This window comes from Scyliorhinus torazame, chromosome 12 (assembly GCF_047496885.1).
Source record: "Scyliorhinus torazame isolate Kashiwa2021f chromosome 12, sScyTor2.1, whole genome shotgun sequence".
Lineage (NCBI taxonomy): Eukaryota > Metazoa > Chordata > Chondrichthyes > Carcharhiniformes > Scyliorhinidae > Scyliorhinus > Scyliorhinus torazame.
Window position 1 is genome coordinate 185958854 of NC_092718.1, and position 20284 is coordinate 185979137.

A 20284-nucleotide genomic window follows, 5' to 3' on the forward strand; every position below is an offset into this window, starting at 1 on the left:
AGTACATTGTGTATCCTTTACACAGTAGTATAACAATATAAATAACAATGGCCAGTTTTATAAACAAGAAATAAATAATATATAAACAAAAACAAAGCTAAATGGCAACTGCCTTGTCCCAGATAAATATTCTCCAAAAATATGTTTTAACAGTCCAATATACAATTATCTATAACAACAACCTATACATGTTATACTTATATATTAACATCCCTGTGAATCCCTCTGGTCCCCCCCCCCCCCGGGCTGCTGCTGCTGTCTTCTTCTTTTCCATTCCATCTATCTTTCTGTGAGGTATTCGACGAACGGTTGCCACCGCCTGGTGAACCCTTGAGTCGATCCCCTTCGGACGAACTTAATCCGTTCCAGCTTTATAAACCCTGCCATGTCATTTATCCAGGTCTCCACACCCGGGGGCTTGGCTTCCTTCCACATCAACAGTATCCTGCGCCGGGCTACTAGGGACGCAAAGGCCAAAACATCGGCCTCTCTCCCCTCCTGCACTCCCGGCTCTTCTGCAACCCCAAATATAGCCAACCCCCAGCTTGGTTCGACCTGGACCCCCACTACCTTCAAAAGCACCTTTGTCACCCCCGCCCAAAACCCCTGTAGTGCCGGACATGACCAGAACAGGTGGGTGTGATTCGCTGGGCTTTTCGAGCATCTCGCACACCTATCCTCTACTCCAAAAAATTGGTAAGCCGTGTTCCAGTCATATGCGCCCTGTGTAACACCTTAAATTGTATCAGGCTTAGCCTGGCACACGAGGACGATGAGTTTACCCTACTTAGGGCATCCGCCCTCAGCCCCTCCTCAATCTCCTCCCCCAGCTCTTCTTCCCATTTCCCTTTCAGCTCATCTACCATAATCTCCCCCTCGTCTCTCATCTCCCTATATATGTCTGACACCTTACCGTCCCCCACCCATGTCTTTGAGATCACTCTGTCCTGCACCTCCTGCGTCGGGAGCTGCGGGAATTCCCTCACCTGTTGCCTCGTAAAAGCCCTCAGTTGCATATACCGGAATGCATTCCCTTGGGGCAACCCATATTTTTCGGTCAGCGCTCCCAGACTTGCAAACGTTCCATCTACAAACAGATCTCTCAATTGTGTTACTCCTGCTCTTTGCCATGTTCCAAATCCCCCATCCATTCTCCCCGGGGCAAACCTATGGTTATTTCTTGTCGGGGACCACACCGAGGCTCCAGTCTTTCCCCTATGCCGTCTCCATTGCCCCCAAATTTTCAGAGTAGCCACCACCACCGGGCTTGTGGTGTATTTCTTCGGTGAGAACGGCAACGTCACCACAGCTTGTAGGCAAGTCCCCCTACAGGACGCCTTCTCCAATCTCTTCCACGCCGCTCCCTCCTCTTCTCCCATCCACTTACATACCATTGAGATGTTGGCGGCCCAGTAGTACTCACTCAGGCTCGGTAGCACCAGCCCCCCCCCCCCCCCCCATCCCTACTACGCTGCAAAAATCCCTTCCTCACTCTCGGGGTCTTCCCAGCCCACACAACTCCTGATACTCTTCTCAATCCTTTTGAAAAAAGCCTTCGTGATCACCACCGGGAGGCACTGAAACACAAAGAGGAATCTCGGGAGGACCACCATTTTAACCGCTTGTACCCTCCCTGCCAGTGACAGGGATACCATGTCCTATCTCTTGAAGTCCTCCTCCATCTGTTCCACCAACCGCATTAAGTTTAACCTATGCAATGTACCCCAATTCTTGGCTATCTGGATCCCCAAGTAGCGAAAGTCCCTTGTTACCTTCCTCAGCGGCAAGTCCTCTATTTCTCTGCTCTGCTCCCCTGGATGCACCACAAACAGCTCACTTTTCCCCATGTTCAGCTTATATCCTGAAAATTCTCCAAACTCCCCAAGTATCCGCATTATCTCTGGCATCCCCTCCGCCGGGTCCGCCACATACACCAATAAATCGTCCGCGTAGAGAGATACCCGGTGTTCCTCTCCTCCCGAGTACTCCCCTCCACTTCCTGGAACCCCTCAATGCTATTGCTAGGGGCTCAATCACCAGTGCAAACAATAATGGGGACAGAGGACATCCCTGACTCGTCCCTCTATGGAGCCGAAAATACGCAGACCCCCGTCCATTCGTGTCCACGCTCGCCATCGGGGCCCTATACAGCAGCTGTACCCATCTAATATACTCATCCCCAAAGCCAAATCTCCTCAACACCTCCCACAAATAATCCCACTCCACTCTATCAAATGCTTTCTCGGCATCCATCGCCACCACTATCTCCGCTTCCCCCTCTGGTGGGGGCATCATCATTACCCCTAGCAGCCTCCGTATATTCGTATTCAGCTGTCTCCCCTTCACAAACCCAGTTTGGTCCTCATGGACTACCCCCGGGACACAATCCTCTATCCTCATTGCCATTACCTTGGCCAGAATCTTAGCGTCTACATTTAGGAGGGAAATAGGTCTATAGGACCCGCATTGCAGATGGTCTTTTTCCTTCTTTAGGAGAAGCGATATCGTTGCCTCTGACATAGTCGGGGGCAGCTGTCCCCTTTCCTTCGCCTCATTAAAGGTTCTCATCAGTAGCGGGGCAAGCAAGTCCACATATTTCCTATAAAATTCAACTGGAAATCCATCCGGTCCCGGAGCCTTCCCCGCCTGCATACTCCTAATTCCTTTCACTACTTCCTCTATTTCGATCTGTGCTCCCAGTCCCACCCTCTCCTGCTCCTCCACCTTAGGAAATTCCAGCCGGTCCAGGAAGCACATCATTCTCTCCTTCCCATTCGGGGGCTGAGCTTCGTATAAACTTTTATAGAATGCCTTGAACACTCCATTCACTCTCTCCGCTCCCTGCTCTATCTCTCCTTCCTCATCCCTCACTCCCCCTATTTCCCTCGCTGCTCCCCTTTTCCTCAATTGATGGGCCAGCAACCTGCTCGCCTTCTCCCCATACTCATACTGTACACCCTGTGCCTTCCTCCACTGTGCCTCTGGAGTACCCGTTGTCAGCAAATCAAATTCTACGTGTAACCTTTGCCTTTCCCTGTACAGTCCCTCCTCCGGTGCCTCCGCATATTGCCTGTCCACCCTCAGAAGTTCTTGCAGCAACCGCTCCCATTCCCTACTCTCCTGCTTTCCTTTATGTGCCCTTATTGATATCAGCTCCCCTCTATCCACTGCCTTCAGCGCCTCCCAGACCACTCCCACCTGGACCTCCCAGTTATCATTGAGTTCCAAGTATTTTACAATGCACCCCCTCACCGTTAGACACACCCCCTCATCTGCCATTAGTCCCATGTCCATTCTCCAGGGTGGACGCCCTTCTGTTTCCTCCCCTATCACCAAGTCTACCCAATGTGGAGCGTGATCCGAAATGGCTATAGCCGTATACTCCGTCCCCCTCACCTTCGGGATCAACGCCCTTCCCAAAACAAAAAGTCTATTCGCGAATAAACTTTGTGGACATAGGAGAAAAACGAAAACTCCTTACTCCTAGGTCTGCTAAATCTCCACGGGTCTACTCCTCCCATCTGCTCCATAAAATCTTTAAGCACCTTGGCTGCAGCCGGCCTCCTTCCAGTCCTGGACCTCTACCTGTCCAGCCCTGGTTCCAGCACCGTATTAAAATCTCCCCCCATTACCAACTTTCCCACCTCTAGGTCCGGGATTTGTCCTAGCATGCGCCTCATAAAATTGGCATCATCCCAGTTCGGGGCATATACGTTTACCAAGACCACCGCCTCCACCTGTAATTTGCCACTCACCATCACGTATCTGCCCCCGCTATCCGCCACTCTGGTCTTTGCCTCAAACATTACCCGCTTCCCCACTAGTATAGCCACCCCCCCGTTTTTCGCATCTAGCCCCGAATGAAACACCTGCCCCACCCATCCTTTGCGTAGTCTAACCTGGTCTATGAGTTTCAAGTGCGTCTCCTGTAACATAACCACGCCTGCCTTAAGTTTCTTAAGGTGTGCGAGTACTCGTGCCCTCTTTATCGGCCCGTTCAGCCCTCTCACATTCCACGTGATCAGCTGGGTTGGGGGGCTTTTTACCCCCCCCAATGTCGATTAGCCATCCCCTTTTTCCAGCTCCTCACCCGGTTCCCACGCAGCTGTGTCCCCCCCCAGGCGGTGCCCACCCCACCCCATTCCGGCTCCTCCCTCTCCCCAGCAGCAGCAACCCAGTAACTTCCCCTTCCCACCCCCCCGCTAGATCCCCCACTAGCGCAGTTACACCCCCCATGTTGCTCCCAGAAGTCAGCAAACTCTGGCCGACCTCGGCTTCCCCCAGTGACCTCGGCTCGCACCGTGCGACACCCCCTCCTTCCTGCTTCCCTATTCCCGCCATGATTATCATAGCGCGGGAACAAAGCCCGCGCTTCCCTTTTGGCCCCACCCCCCATGGCCAACGCCCCATCTCCTCCACCTCCCTTCCTACCTCCACCACCACCTGTGGAAGAGAGAAAAGTTACCGCATCGCAGGATTAATAACATAAAACTCATCTTTCCCCCCCTTTTCCCCCCCTCTTCGCCCCCCATACTCGCCCCACCACTTTGTTTCAAACGTTCTTTTTTTTTTTTTTTAAAATAACCCGCTTATTCCAAATTTTCTTCCACAATAAAAGTCCACACCTCATCAGCCGTCTCAAAGTAGTGGTGCCTCCCTTGATATGTGACCCACAGTCTTGCCGGTTGCAGCATTCCAAATTTTATCTTCTTTTTGTGAAGCACCGCCCTGGCCCGATTAAAGCTCGCCCTCCTTCTCGCCACCTCCGCACTTCAGTCTTGATATACGCCGATCACCGCGTTCTCCCACCTACTGCTCCGAGTTTTCTTTGCCCATCTAAGGGCCATCTCTCTGTCCTTAAAACGGAGGAATCTCACCACTATGGCTCTAGGAATTTCTCCTGCTCTCGGTCCTCGCGCCATCACTCGGTATGCTCCCTCCACCTCCAGCGGACCCGCCGGGGCCTCCGCTCCCATTAACGAGTGCAGCATCGTGCTCACATATGCCCCGACGTCCGCTCTTTCTGCACCTTCAGGAAGACCAAGAATCCTTAAATTATTCCTCCTCGCGTTATTCTCCAGCACCTCCAGTCTTTCCACACATCGTTTATGGTGTGCCTCATGCATTTCCGTCTTCACCACCAGGCCCTGTCTCTCGTCCTCGTTCTCGGCAGCCTTTGCCTTCACGACCCGAAGCTCCCGCTCCTGGGTCTTTTGCTCATCCTTTAGCCCTTCGATCGCCTGTAATATCGGGGCCAACAGCTCCTTCTTCATTTCCTTTTTAAGTTCTTCCACGCAACATTTCAAAAACTCTTGTTGTTCAGGGCCCCATGTTAAACTGCCACCTTCCGACGTCATCTTGGTTCTTGCTTGCCTTCCTTGCCGCTGCTCCAAAAGATCCACTGCAATCTGCCCACTTTCCCCTCCTTTTTCCATCTGTATCCAGGGGGGGATTCCCTTCTGGTTTACCGCAGTGCTTCTAACCATTAAAATTGCCGTTGGGGCTCTTATTAAGAGCCCAAAAGTCCGTTCCACCGGGAGCTGCCGAAACGTGCGACTTAGCTGGTCATCGCCGCACCCGGAAGTCGAAACTCGTTCTTTTTTAATTGAAAATCCATTTTTTTAGCTTAAATTATACTGCAAGTTCATCAGTTTAGCATATTAAGTCCTCTTTCAAGTGTTCTGCTTTCCATGAGCAACATTCCTGTGTTCTCATCAGTTCTTGGTTTTCTTTATTTTTTTTAATTTAGAGTGCCCAAATAATTTTTTCCAATTAAGGGGCAATTTAGCATGGCCAATCCACCTACCCTGCACATCTTTGGGTTGTGGGGGCAAAACCCATGCAAACACATGAAGAATGTGCAAACTCCAGTTGGTTTTCTTCATCAAACACATCTTTCGTACAGCAAGTTGAATCTTACACTGATCAATTGTTTCCTTAACAGAGTATACTTCCTCTGTGCTATTGTTCATGCCCTAATTCTGTAATTGTGCTTTTGTGAATTGCTTTTGAGACTCCTCGTACTCTTCTGTGAGAACTTCCACTTTCTCCTGCTATTCTAGGTTCTCAACTTTAATCTCTTCATATAATAATAATCTTTATTAGTGTCACAAGTAGCTTACATTAACACTGCAACGTGGTTACTGTGAAAATCCCCAAGTCGCCACACTGTGGCACCTGTTTGGGATATTGAGGGAGAATTCAGAATGTCCAATTCACTTAACAAGCACGTCTTTCGGGACTAGTGGGAGGAAACTGGAGCACCCGGAGTAAACCCACGCAAACACGGGGAGAACGTGCAGACTCCGCACAAAGTGACCCAAGTCTGGAATTGAACTCGGGTCCTTGGCAGTGAAGCAGCAGTGCTAACAACTGTGCTACCATGCTGCCCATATGTCTCCTTGGAAATGTAATGTTTGTCCAAATTTTCTTTAAATGTCCAAACATTTTCTTCAGCTATACAGTCTCTTTCTTGTTCCTCTGCCATCTCAAATTGTTGTTTGTTAAGGTCTTGAACAGTTTAATTAATTGTGCCTTTGATTCATTGAGACTTTGTGTCTCATGCAGTTTCAAAGGTATATTCTCAACTGGAGTCTTACATATCAAATCCTCCAGTTCAGTTCTGATACCAACATTTTCCAGCCTTATTTCATTTTCCTTTTGTCCTTCCAACAGAGATCCTAAACTGTAACCTCTGGTCACTCTCAGAACTTGCTTTATCCTAGAATTTAAAAGCTTTCTCTTTCATTCTGTCTGCCATCTCTGCACCTTGGGGATTAAAGCTGGACTTCTGCTTGGACAGTCCTATGGTGTCCTCTGCTGCAGTGAGGATTTAACATTCCTCACTTCAGCTTGCAAAGCTTTCTTTGGGGCTTCTCCCTGCCGATTTTCCTCTGCATGTCTGCTTCCCTAGTTTTCCTTCAGGTCAGAATGCTTCATCAAATGTTTTAGTTTTGCAGGATTTTAAGTTTTTCTCTGTATTTTGGGGGAGATTTTATTCACTGCCATGTTGTACGGTGTTGGATATTGTTCAATGGGTCTTAATGAAGTCATCATAGTCTTAGTTAGGTTAAATGCATTTATTGACCACAAGAACAATGTAAATATATACAGTAAAGGGATAAAGCTGGACGCTGTCTCCATTCTTGCTTGTGCACATGGCTCTGTCCAACACTCAACTCACCCCCAAATGTGGGTCATGTGTTCCCCTACATGACTGTACTGTACTCAGTCTCATGTTTACCCTATATGTGACAGACCCTTATATTGAAAGTCCCATACCAAAGGTGGCTGAAAAACTCAAGGCTCTAAGAGTTTTTAATGGCATAATAATAATCATTGCTAACAACTCCTCTGGTCTGAAACATTTTAATTGTACATGTGTGGTTTCATTCTCTCAATTATTGTTGCAGACTTGTTAAAATACTTCACTTTTTACTGGTTTGTATCTTTTATCTCATCCTTCATGCCTACTGCATTCCCCATTTTGCTTTCTCAACATTATTTTCTATTTGTAAAACACCTCAGAATTCTGTCCTGTGAATTATTCAACTATTCATCAACCAATCAGCTGGAAAGATAATTCAATGTGTACCAGATAAAAGACTACACACCCAGTAGTTCTGCCCATCATGGGATTCTCTTTTTATGTTGCCATAAAAAGTCCCACAATTGCCACACAGATGCCCTAGTGATGTTTACAATGGTCCCTGAAGTACTCATAACACTGGACTGAGCACGTGCAGCCTCTCATGCACCATGCATGCCCTGGAGCTCCCTGGGTATGCCGGGTAGTGTTCCTTGACCTTCGTCTGGAAACTACCCCAAAGACAGGTAAATTTTAATTTCATAAGGTATTTTGGCCCCCTTTCGAATTAATTACCCCCAATGTTTTACCCCTTCCTTAGCCCTGCAATTTTCTTTCCATGTATTTATCCAATTTTCTTTTGAATGTTACTACTGAAACTCATTCTCACCTGACTTTTAACAAATGCTTTAAATTTGTTGCATAGACTTCAGCTGGTGAAAATAGTTTAGTCTCATCTACTCTATCAAAATTCTTCATGATTCCAAATCTCAAAAATTGTGTTATGTAGAAAAAAGGAAGTCCAGTAGATCTTTCGAAGTCAAGACTAAAGTGACTGACCGCAAATCGTGATACAGTGTAACCAGAAAAGAGGGATTGGCAGTCATAGGAATGTTGCTATTTTACTTGGACTCAATTCAAAGTCTTCAGTTTTTGTTTCCCTTTGCTTGTCACATCTGAGAGGAAGGAATATATATTTATCCAAATGTCCTTCAATTTTGTCAACACAACCACACAAAAGTGGAAAATAAATTCAAAATACTTTGGATACAGCACAAGATTTCACCTTTACACAAAATGAATACAAATATTTGTCATTGCTTAACAATACAAATCACCAACATAATTGCATAGTACTGCATTGACAAATCCTTCAGAGCAACTACTTTGAAGCATCTTCCTGCCAGGCAAAATGAAAATAGATTTGCAATACATTACTGAGTGTAAACGATTGTTAAAAAGCAATAGAAATTGTATTGCAATACGTTGATTGGTTAGACTTTCTACTGTAGCCAAAATATCCCAATGCAAATGTCCAATTAGAACAATAGCTACGGGGGGCAGCATGGTGGCACAGCGATTAGCATTGCTGCCTCATGGCGCCAAGGACCTGGGTTTGAGCCCAGCCCCGGGTCCATGTGGAGTTTGCACATTCTCCCCGTGTCTGTGTGAGTCTCACCCCCACAACCCAAAAAGGTGTGCAGGGTAGGTGAATTGGCCACATTAAATTGCCCCTTAATCGGACAAAAAACAACTGAGTACTCTAAATTTATTTTAAAAAACAATAGCTACAGAAATATATGATTTACACTTTTTGCCTCAGCAATTGCTAATTAAGATTCAATACCTCATTCCAAATTTGATAACACTCTGGTGACAATGCAAATGCCACAAAATGATTGTTAAACTGTGAAATGCCTGCTACAACTTGGAAATCAAATGTAAATGTTTAAAACATAGTCAAATATAAAATTGACAATTTCCTTCAAATCCGTGACATAATAGCCAGTTGTCTGTCACCAGGTTAACTTCTGCCAGCCACAAATCTAAGTCCCACATAGAGCGAAAATGTATTTTTAAAAATCACTTCAACGTTAAAATTTTCATGCCTTTGCCATCTATTGGAAACACAAATGATTAATTATATTTGATCTGAATGGACAAAAACTAAAGTTAGTTTGCCTGAGGACAGTAATGGAACTTTGCAGTTTGAAAAAAAAAGTTGTGCAGTTTAAGGGAATGCAGTAATCACCAAGCCAGATAATAGCTTCTGCAGGGCTAAATGGTGCTCTCCCCAGAGCCCTTCACTGAAATTTGTCAGAAGGCAGTCTTCAATAATGTGAGTCATTGACTGCCACAGTTGCAGTCCGGGTTCCCGGCAAGGCCCCACTTGTTCCAATTTGCTGCACAAAGGCCTTGGTCAGTGCGGAAATGGTTGAGGAGGGCCCAATGTTGGTGCGGCATGTTGAAGCCAGATGTGGAGCTGTGGGATTTGTGATGAGGAAGCGGGTTTTAAATGGTGGCATATTGGTTCCATTCCTCCTGCCATAGGGCCTCCGCAGTTATTCCTAGGCATGGAAGTCTTAGCCATAAGGCTGGTATGATGGAAGGCATGCAGCAGGGCGTTTGTAAGGTCCTTGTGTAGCAGCTGGTGTAAACCTTCTCCAGTCGATTTCTTGTTGCAATCCTCCTGTTCAGGACTGGGAGCCAGCGGGTGAGTTGTTCGGAGGGTACCCGAGATGATTAGCATTGTAGTGCTGAATTGGACATCTACAAGACTGTTTGGGATGAGTTGTACCATACTGCTGCATAGCGCTCTGCAGTCCAGTAGACAATGACAAGAGCGGAGGTCCTTAAGGTTTGAGCATGTGCCACCCAATGATGTTCCAGCAAATTTCTTGAGGAGGTTGCTTCACATTTTGATCTTTGCTGCTGTCTTGCTCAGATGTTTTTTGTATGTCAATCAAAGGTAACACAAGATAAACAGGATGTTGTGATTCAGTCTCTTGGCATTCAAGTGTCCAGTGTTCATGTCATGCCACCTATCAATCCCCAGTAAAACCCAGGGACGCCAACAATTTTACAAGCAAACCAAATTCAGCATGTTTAGGCTTCAAGAATCTCGGTTTTACTGCATCCAAAACCAGCAGCAATAGGAATTCTTGTAGATCCCTCACCGTCTAGCCTGCACTCCACGCCCTGCAATTCAACACAGAGGCTAACTGTCGCCAAACGACAACTAATCGGCAGTCTCGCCCAGCAACATGCAACTAGTGTGATCTGTATCCAAGAAACACACACCCGATCTGATGAAGCTAAGAGATACAAGATCAACAGCTTTGATTTGATATGCAATGCTGCGCATCCAAAGCATGGTCAGGCCACACATGTTCAATCGACCATGACCAAGGTAGCCTAGCTCTTTCACTGAGCACATTGATATCACGATTGTGGCTTACAAGTTCGCAAATAGCCCCCCAGCACCAGCTGGGACAAACATGTTCTCCCTACCCTATCACACGTGGCTATCTATAACTGAGACTTCAACAACCATCACACAGGCTGGGGCTACAATGAGGTTGACACTGATGACACAGTTTTTAAATTGGACCCCACAGAATGGCCTCTATCTTAGCCATGACCCCAAACAGCCAGGAATTTTGCACTCTGCAAGATGGAGGTGAGACTCCATAACTCCATGAGGAATTTGAACTGGAGGCTTGTATGCCACCTTGGAGTATCACAGATACAAGTAGTCAAGCAACCGCTAACACCAAGCTGACCATTTGTAAATGCTATCAAAGTAGCAACCTGTATCCTTCATTTGGTAACGACACCCTGGAGAAAGAAGGGGAAAAGCAGATAAAGACTGAGTGGAGATCCTTTTGAAGGCATTACAATTTCAAATCATTCCCTGAACCCTTCACTGCAGTGGAATTGGAAAACGCGTTACAAAAAAAACCAAATCAAGCTATGGCAACATTTTTTTCCCAAATTCTTCCACAGAAGAGTATTTCCTTTGGTAAGCGAGTGTCAGGAATTCTGATTACATGATCAGCCCAACTCAGTTATCAGTCTTATAATGGTGTGGATGCAAGGCATCCCAGCTGGGGTGAACACCTCAAATGTCCGGTATTTTATCCTGCCATCAAAGTTTCACAGCTCAAGCGCTTGAGCTTCTTGGCATGACGCTCGTACACAGTCCAAGTGTTATATGCATCGTGGGCAGGACTATTAGAACATAGAAAAATACAGCACAGAACAGGCCCTTCGGCCCACGATGTTGTGCCGAACCTTTGTCCTAGATCAATCATAGATTATCATAGAATTTACAGTGCAGGAGGCCATTCGGCCCATCGAGTCTGCACCGGCTCTTGGAAAGAGCACCCTACCCAAGGTCAACACCTCCACCCTATCCCCATAACCCAGTAAACCCACCCAACACTAAGGGCTATTTTGGACACTAAGGGCAATTTATCATGGCCAATCCACCTAACCTGCACATCTTTGGACTGTGGGAGGAAACCGGAGCACCCGGAGGAAACCCACGCACACACGGGGAGGATGTGCAGACTCTGCACAGTGACCCAAGCTGGAATCGAACCTGGGACCCTGGCGCTGTAAAGCAATTGTGCTATCCACAATGCTACCGTGCTGCCCTCAAGAACAAATTAATCGACACTATATCATTCTACCGTAATCCATGTACCTATCCAATAGCTGCTTAAAGGTCCCTAATATTTCTGACTCAACTACTTCCACAGGCAGTGCATTCCATGCCCCCACTACTCTCTGGGTAAAGAACCTACCTCTGACATTCCCCCCCCAATATCTTCCACCATTCACCTTAAATTTATGCCCCCTTGTAATGGCTTGTTCCACCCAGAGAAAGAGTCTCTGACTGTCTATCTATTCCCCTGATCATCTTTTAAACCTCTATCAAGTCGCCCCTCATCCTTCTCCGTTCTAATGAGAAAAGGCCTAGCACCCTCAACCTTTCCTCGTAAGACCTACTCTCCATTCCAGGCAACATCCTGGTAAATCTCCTTTGCACCTTTTCCAAAGCTTCCACATCCTTCCTAAAATGAGGCAACCAGAACTGTACACAGTACTCCAAATGTGGCCTTACCAAAGGTTTGTACAGCTGCATCATCACCTCACGGCTCTTAAATTCAATCCTTCTGTTAATGAACGCTAGCACACCATAGGCCTTCTTCACAGCTCTGTCCACTTGAGTGGCAACTTTCAAAGATGTATGAACATAGACCCCAAGATCTATCTGTTCATCCGCATTGCCAAGAACCCTACCGTTAACCCTGTATTCCGCATTCATATTTGTCCTTCCAAAATGGACAACCTCACACTTTTCATGGTTAAACTCCATCTGCCACTTCTCAGCCCAGCTCTGCACCTATCTATGTCTCTTTGCAGCCGACAACAGCCCTCCTCACTGTCCATAACTCCACCAATCTTTGTATCGTCTGCAAATTTACTGACCCACCCTTCAATTCCCTCATCCAAGTCATTAATGAAAATCACAAACAGCAGAGGACCCAGAACTGATCCCCGCGGTACGCCACTGGTAACTGGGATCCAGGCTGAATATTTGCCATCCACCACCACTCTCTGACTTCCATCGGTTAGCCAGTTCGTTATCCAACTGGCCAAATTTCCCACTATCCCATGCCTCCTTACTTTCTGCATAAGCCTATCATGGGGAACCTTATCAAATGCCTTACTAAAATCCATTTACACTACATCCACTGCTTTACTTTCATCCACATGCTTGGTCACCTCCTCAAAGAATTCAATCAGACTTGTAAGTCAAGACCTATCCCTCACAAATCCGTGCTGACTATCCCTAATCAAGCAGTGTCTTTCCAGATGCTTAGAAATGCTATCCCTCAGTACCCTTTCCATTACTTTGCCTACCACCGAAGTAAGACTAACTGGCCTGTAATTCCCAGGGTTATCCCTATTCCCTTTTTTGAACAGGGGCATGACATTCGCCACTCTCCAATCCCCTGGTACCACCCCTGTTGACAGTGAGGACAAAAGATCATTGCCAGCGGCTCTGCAATTTCATCTCTTGCTTCCCATAGAATCCTTGGATATATCCCGTCAGACCCGGGGGATTTGTCTATCCTCAAGTTTTTCAAAATGCCCAACATCTTCCTTCCTAACAAGTATTTCCTCGAGCTTACCAGTCTGTTTCACACTGTCCTCTCCAACAATATGGCCCCTCTCATTTGTAAATACAGAAGAAAAGTACTCGTTCAAGACCTCTCCTATCTCTTCAGACTCAATACACAATCTCCTGCTACTGTCCTTGATCTGACCTACCCTCGCTCTAGTCATTCTCATATTTCTCACACATGTGTAAAAGGCCTTGGGGTTTTCCTTGATCCTACCCGCCAAAGATTTTTTATGCCCTCTCTTAGCTCTCCTAATCCCTTTCTTCAGTTCCCTCCTAGCTATCTTGTATCCCTCCAGAGCGCAGTCTGAACCTGGTTTCCTCAGCCTTACGTAAGTCTCCTTCTTCTTCTTAACAAGACATTCAACCTCTCTTGTCAACTATGGTTCCCGCACTCGACCATCTCTTCCCTGCCTGACAGGGACATGCATATCAAGGACACGTAGTACCTGTTCTTTGAACAAGTCCCACATTTCACTTGTGTCCTTCCCTGACAGCCTATGTTCCCAACTTATGCACTTCAATTCTTGTCTGACAACATCGTATTTACCCTTCCCCCAATTGTAAACCTTGCCCTGTTGCACGCACCTATCCCTCTCCATTACTAAAGTGAAAGTCACAGAATTGTAGTCACTATCTCCAAAATGCTCCCCCACTAACAAATCTATCACTTACCCTGATTCATTACCAAGTACCAAATCCAATATGGCCTCCCCTCTGGTCGGACAACCTACATACTGTGTTGGAAAAGCTTCCTGCACACACTGCACAAACACCACCCCATCCAAACTATTTGATCTAAAGAGTTTCCACTCAATGTTTGGGAAGTTGAAGTCACCCATGACTACTACCCTGTGACTTCTGCACCTTTCCAAAATCTGCTTCCCAATCTGTTCCTCCACATCTCTGCTACTATTGGGGGGCCTATAGAAAACTCCCAACAAGGTGACTGCTCCTTTCCTATTTCTGACTTCAACCCACACTACCTCAGTAGGCAGATACTCCTCGAACTGCCTTTCTGCAGCTGTTATACTATCTCTAATTAACAATGCCACCCCCCCCCACCTCTTTTACCACCCTCCCTAATCTTATTGAAACATCTATAACCAGGGACCTCCAACAACCATTTCTGCCCTCTTCTATCCAAGTTTCTGGGATGGCCACCACATCGTAGTCCCAAGTAACGATCCATGCCTTAAGTTAACCCACCTTATTCCTGATGCTTCTTGCGTTGAAGTATACACACTTCAGCCCATCTCCATACCTGCAAGGACTCTCCTTTGTCAGTGTTTCCTTCCCCACTGCCTCACTACACGCTTTGGCGTCCTGAATATCGGCTACCTTAGTTGCTGGACTACAAATCCGGTTCCCATTCCCCAGCCAAATTAGTTTAAACCCTCCCGAAGAGTACTTTGTTCAAAGACTTACTCCGCTTCATTCTCAGAAGGATGTTAAGAGTCTGACAAAGGTTACACTTGTTTTGGCAATTCTTGTGCATGTCTTGTTGTTAATACAGACAGTTCAAAAAAGCGTGCTGCTGAAGTCAACTTATCCAAAGGTAACAACATATCGAGAAGGAATTCATACTGCATTGCATGTCTAGCTCTGAACGGACAGCATCAGCAAACAGGAAAGTGCAATTTATGTCCTTGGAGACCTTGATCTTTGCCCAGGGTCTTCTTAGATTGAGCAGCTGTCCATCCATGCAAAATTTATTTTGGTCTTTTCAAGGTCCATGGAATCTTGCGCCATTATTCTATTAAAGAATGCCAAATTGACAATTTTAAACAAAAGTGATTGGTTCCTAACCAAATCGCACCAAAAACCTGGGGTCTGGTCAGGATCATAACAAGACCATTGCTGTTACAACTCCAACTCTGGCCCCCTTTCCACACCTGGTGATTTGCACCAACTCTTGTGTTGAAGTCACCAAGAATTATTAGCCTGATCGCTTCTGTGCCAAAGTCAGACAAATAGTAGAGGGCATCATAGAATTTATCTTTGAACTTTTGGAGTTGATCAAATAGGGGTGTACACTCTGATGAGAGTTGCTTGCCTGTTGTCTAATAGTGCTTAAACTCCCCGTGCACGACGAGCAACACCACCCTTGGAAAGGCAGTGTTCGTCTTTTATATGATCACTCCAAAAGAACGTCTAAAGCAGCTGCACATCCTGAGGTAATCAGGTCTCACTGAGGGAGATGACTGGGATGTCATACAAAGCCAACTTTCTATTTAAGAGTTATTTTCTCAGATCGAAGGGCTGTGGTATTGTCCATGAGGATTTGCATGTTCCATGCACCAATGGTGACATATGTCACCTTTACTTTATTTTTAGAGACTGGCTGTGCTTATGGTATCCCTCCAGTTATGGCCTCCTGGCCAGAGAGATGAAGTAGACAATGTCTAGGGAACTTTTTCTCAAACTAGGGAGGTGAAGATTGTGGTCCTCAGAAAAGTCTGTTCAGTCAGTCAGGGCGCTGCCAAGTTCTACTTCCTTCCAGTGAACATCCACCCACGGCCTTGACGAATGTGATATAAAATAGTTACTTTAGAGATATTAGTTACTGTAATGATAGGCCAGTCTAATCCTGGTGAGTTCACAGACAAAGGATTTCAGACCGCATGGCAAAGCAAAGGAAGAGGTGTGTCCACCAAAGGAGGAGAAAAGGATGCTGGGTAATAGGGGCCAGAGGAAGGGATTGGAAGTGAGCCAATTAGAGTGTATGGATAGGTCAGGAGGGGTATAGGATGACCTATGGGAATCGTGTATGTGAAACTTGATGCCAGTTGTGTGAGTAGTAGAGATCCCTTTGTCCTACAGACTAACTTGATTCCAGAGGTGTACAAAGCATGATGTGCTTTGTACTTGCTGTGAATTGAGAAAGGCTTGCAAGCCAAATAAAATAACTAATGCTGTACCTGCAAATCCATCTCGACTTTTATTGAGGCCAGACTGACGGGTAAAGAAATTTGGGATTTGTCAGCTTGAGCCGCCAGTGTGCAGGTTCACAGCTGCAGCTCCCAGTGAATTCATACCCGCTGCTACATCATGCTCATTGCCCCAAGAGTTGTGACGGATAGCCAATGAATGACAGAAGATAAAAAGACGAGCATGACTTGTGCATGAATTAGATTATAGTGAAGAAGAGTTATGCATCATCAGCCTCAACCTCTTGTCCTGACCTATCTAAAACAAATCTAGACAGCTGAGGAAGCAGTGGGTGGTTAGGATTCAATAGCTTCTGTTGATGGGCCCAATAAAAGGTTCCTAGAAGTTTGAGCTAATAAGGTCAACAGATGTTGAGTATTCATTTGTTGATTATCCTCAGATGTGTATACAAAGATGGGTTATCCAGCACTGGGAGTGGAGTCAGTTCTGCAATAAACAGTCTTTACCAAAAGCATCCTAGTCTCAGTGTCTTCTTCACAACTTGGGGCTTCTCTGTCACTGGTAGCAGAGAATAGTTGCCAGAAAATGAAGTTTGGAGACCAAGATTTACTTCCAGACAGAGGGTTAGAATAGGAGTCAAAAAAGAGATGACTGTAATTGGAAACTGAGAAAAGATGACTGAAAAAGTTACACGGTGGAAGGATATGCTTTCCCACAACTCTGTTGTGGAAAAATGAAGTCAAGGCATGGATATTGGTTCCGTCTCTACTGAAAAAAACCCAGGAATAGTTCAGGTATTTTTGCTTCCTGCCAGATGTAAGATAGACTGCAAAGTGTTCTTTGAATTTGACACTCAGGAACTGAACAATGATGAAGGTTTAGACACACTCTTAAAATTCACGAATAATATTTATCGCTTATTGAATGCCTTTTGAGGTTTGGTCGGACATTGATGAATTTAAGAAAATTGATGATTTCTTTCCATGGAAGAAAAAAAAAAATCATGCAGTTTACTCCACTACATACGACTGCAGCAATTCCACTTCAATTCAGTAGTTGCCTTTGAATTATTGGACTACGCTAGTATATCAAACCTGACTCTCGGTTTTAACCAGAGACAGATCGAAAGAGAAAAAAATGTCCGAAGCCTTAAAAATAAAATTCTGGGTGGCACAGTGGTTAGCACTGCTGCCTCACAGCAGCAGGGGCCCGGGTTCAATACCAGCCTTGGGTCAATGTCTTTGTGGAGTTGGCCCTTTCTCCCACTCTCTGCATGGGTTTCCTCCCACAATCCAAAGATGTGCAGGTTAAGTGGATTGGCCATGATAAAATTGGCCCTTAGTATCCAGGGATGTTCAGGTTGGTGGCGTTACGGCAATAAGGCAGGGGAGTGGGCCACGGTAGCGCACTCTTTCAGAGGGTCGGTGCGGGCTCGATGGGCCAAATGGCCTCCTACACTGCAGGGATTCTATGGAAAGCTTTCATTTCCAACTGCTTGTATGGCGCAAATGGGCTGTTCAGCAGTGACACCAAAGATGGACGATACAATGGTAGCAGCTTTGGGACAGTTCAAATATAGGGCCTAAATGTCTATACATAAAGAATAACAAAATGTACCAAGAACTGAAACCCCTTTGGGAGCAATAAGTCGACGGGGGAGTTGGGCAATTATGGAAGGAGGGTGAACCCCAGGAAACACCAAGTGTTTCAACAGATGCTTCAAATTCGACAAATTATTATGCATTAAATTGTTCAAAAATGAAAAACATGGGTTCTGAGACAACACATGACATGGAAGATATGAATGGCGAGGTCAACAATACTGACCAATCAGAAGGAATCGTATTGGTCACCAGAAGTTTCAGTCCGGTAACGAGCATGAGCTTTTCAACAATTTATCTTCTCATTCAAACACAACATTTTCACACAACACAGGCAAGACCAGCATTTTTGTATGTTTACTTACTTCTGCAGAATAAAATTGGAGAATAATGTCTCCATTTCCCTCGAAGGGAACAGAATCAGTTCAGAAACAGTCAAGAAATTGCTTCATTAGCATTATGGCTTCATTGTTGGCCAAACAAATGAAGTCAATTTAAAAGTCAAATCGCTAGTAAAACACATGAAATGATCGAAGGGAAAATATACCAATAGAGAAGTGATAACTAGGCATTAAAAAGTTGCAACACATTTGAACATTTAAGTTTCGAAGCAAGCCCATTCAGAATATTAGCTAAATCTCAAGTATGTTGCAGTTTTCATACAAATGTATCCTTTGAAAACACAACCGAAAACGAGAGGAGTTCAAAGCTTCTAGTTGTCGATTTGTAACCATCAGGGTCAGAGTTTTATTATGCAGTTTTGCAATACCAGACAAGACAAGATTTTAAAAAAAATTTCAATTGTTAACTCCTGAGCTGAACCAGCATCCCATCCTAAAGAAACTATATTTTATTCCAAAACATGGGAAGCTCCTTCGGCACACGCTGTGTTGAGAGAGGCCGGAAAACGACCAGTTGCTATCGATGATTAACCGTTTGCTCTTTAAAATGTTAACCATGAACATTCGTTCAGTTTGATGAGGGAAAATTAACACTTAACACCCCCACCTTCGATTAGAGCAGCACCCTCTCGCTCGCTCTCTCCCCCCTCCCTCCCTTCCTCCCTCTCTCTGAACGGGCTGGGCAACAAATACGTTGCGGGTACAGCTAAGCACATTAGAACAGAATTCATCGAGAAGTGACAGTTTACTGCAGAACTAGCTGGTGTCCACAAGTCTGCGTCACTCTGGGCTGTGGTGACCGCTATAAGGTATTCAAACTTCGTCGTAAACACGACATTAAAAAGGTAATATCCTGGTTGCTTCAGTCAGCCCCTTAGGCTCGAGAGACTAGTCGGTTAGGAGCGTGTTTTTTTTCATAAAATATTAAAGGGGCTTTTTTTTTAAAAAACTGTTAGATAATAAATCTGCTGCTATTATGTTTCAAAATTCACAAATGAACCCCACACTCGTACAGATGCAACGTTGTACTGGAAATTACTCCCTTGGCAGGCAAGCGGTGAGAAGCCGCTCGATGTCATGGAAACGCCCGAAACCCCATTAGGGGTTCAGTAAATTCGGGCAATCGATCACAGTCATTGAAAAATAGATTTCTCCCCATTTCAGCGACCTGCCGTTTCAAACAAGCCAGGGTCGAAACTCCTGATAACACAGACCAGACCCGCCCTTCAACGCCAGGTCTTCTACACGTACGCTTAAAACCAAGAGTACTTTATTTAAAAAACGCACGGGGGACAAACGGAGGCGAGCGCGCACGTTCCCCCAATTCCTCCTTTGTGGTGGATTCAGGCATTTTTAAACCTGGATTTCAAAAAATAACAGCAAATCAGTGTCGTGTACGAAAAGTCCACCCCCGCCCCGAAGGGACGGAGTTTCCCTGCCTTCACGAGCGCCCCACAAGCATCCCTGCAATCGTGGCGGAATGCCACCTCGAATGACTTACACTGCTCAGAGGAGGCAAACCCGCGGTTTAACCACCGGCTTCAAAATATTAGATATATTTTGTTAAGAAAACAAACAGACCAAAACCGCCTCAGAGCTCACCTCGTTTCACCGCTTCATCATAGGACAAAAAACCTATCCTTGACTCCTTAGCGCCCATATTCCCCTCATTTCAGTGTTATTGTTGTGGGTGTTGGTCTTCGCCGCCGCCTCTTTCACTTTATTTCCCTCCTTCAGTCTCTACTTTTCTCCCTCAGTCGAAGGCCGGCCTCAGGTTTGTCCACAACCTCCATACTGAAGTCACATGACCAGCGCGCGGCGTCACGTGGTGCCGACAACAACGGTAGCGCCGCCGAGCCCCCGGGGGGGGGGGGGGAGGCGCACGCGCACCTTGGCCTTCGTGCCCCTCCCCCTCATAGAGGCGCATGCGCACTTCGGCCATCGTGCCCCTCCCCCTGGAGGCGCATGCGCACCTCGGCCTTCGTGCCCCTCCCCCTCATAGAGGCGCATGCGCACTTCGGCCATCGTGCCCCGCCCCCTGGAGGCGCATGCGCACCTCGGCCTTCGTGCCCCTCCCCCTGGAGGCGCATGCGCACCTCGGCCTTCGTTC

The 20284-nt window shown here is 46.1% G+C and overlaps 1 protein-coding gene across 2 annotated transcripts in view; it reads right to left on the reverse strand.

The window, feature by feature from the left end:
* usp32 (ubiquitin specific peptidase 32) overlaps positions 1 to 19997 on the reverse strand; it is a 269634-nt gene extending 249637 nt beyond the window's left edge. For both annotated transcript variants that reach the window (XM_072469512.1, XM_072469511.1), the window contains exon 1: positions 19777 to 19997. In XM_072469512.1, the coding sequence (XP_072325613.1) occupies positions 19777 to 19834 (58 nt within the window). In that variant the 5' untranslated portion in view covers positions 19835 to 19997. The remainder of the gene's footprint in view (positions 1 to 19776) is intronic.
* Positions 19998 to 20284: the final 287 nt, after the last annotated feature.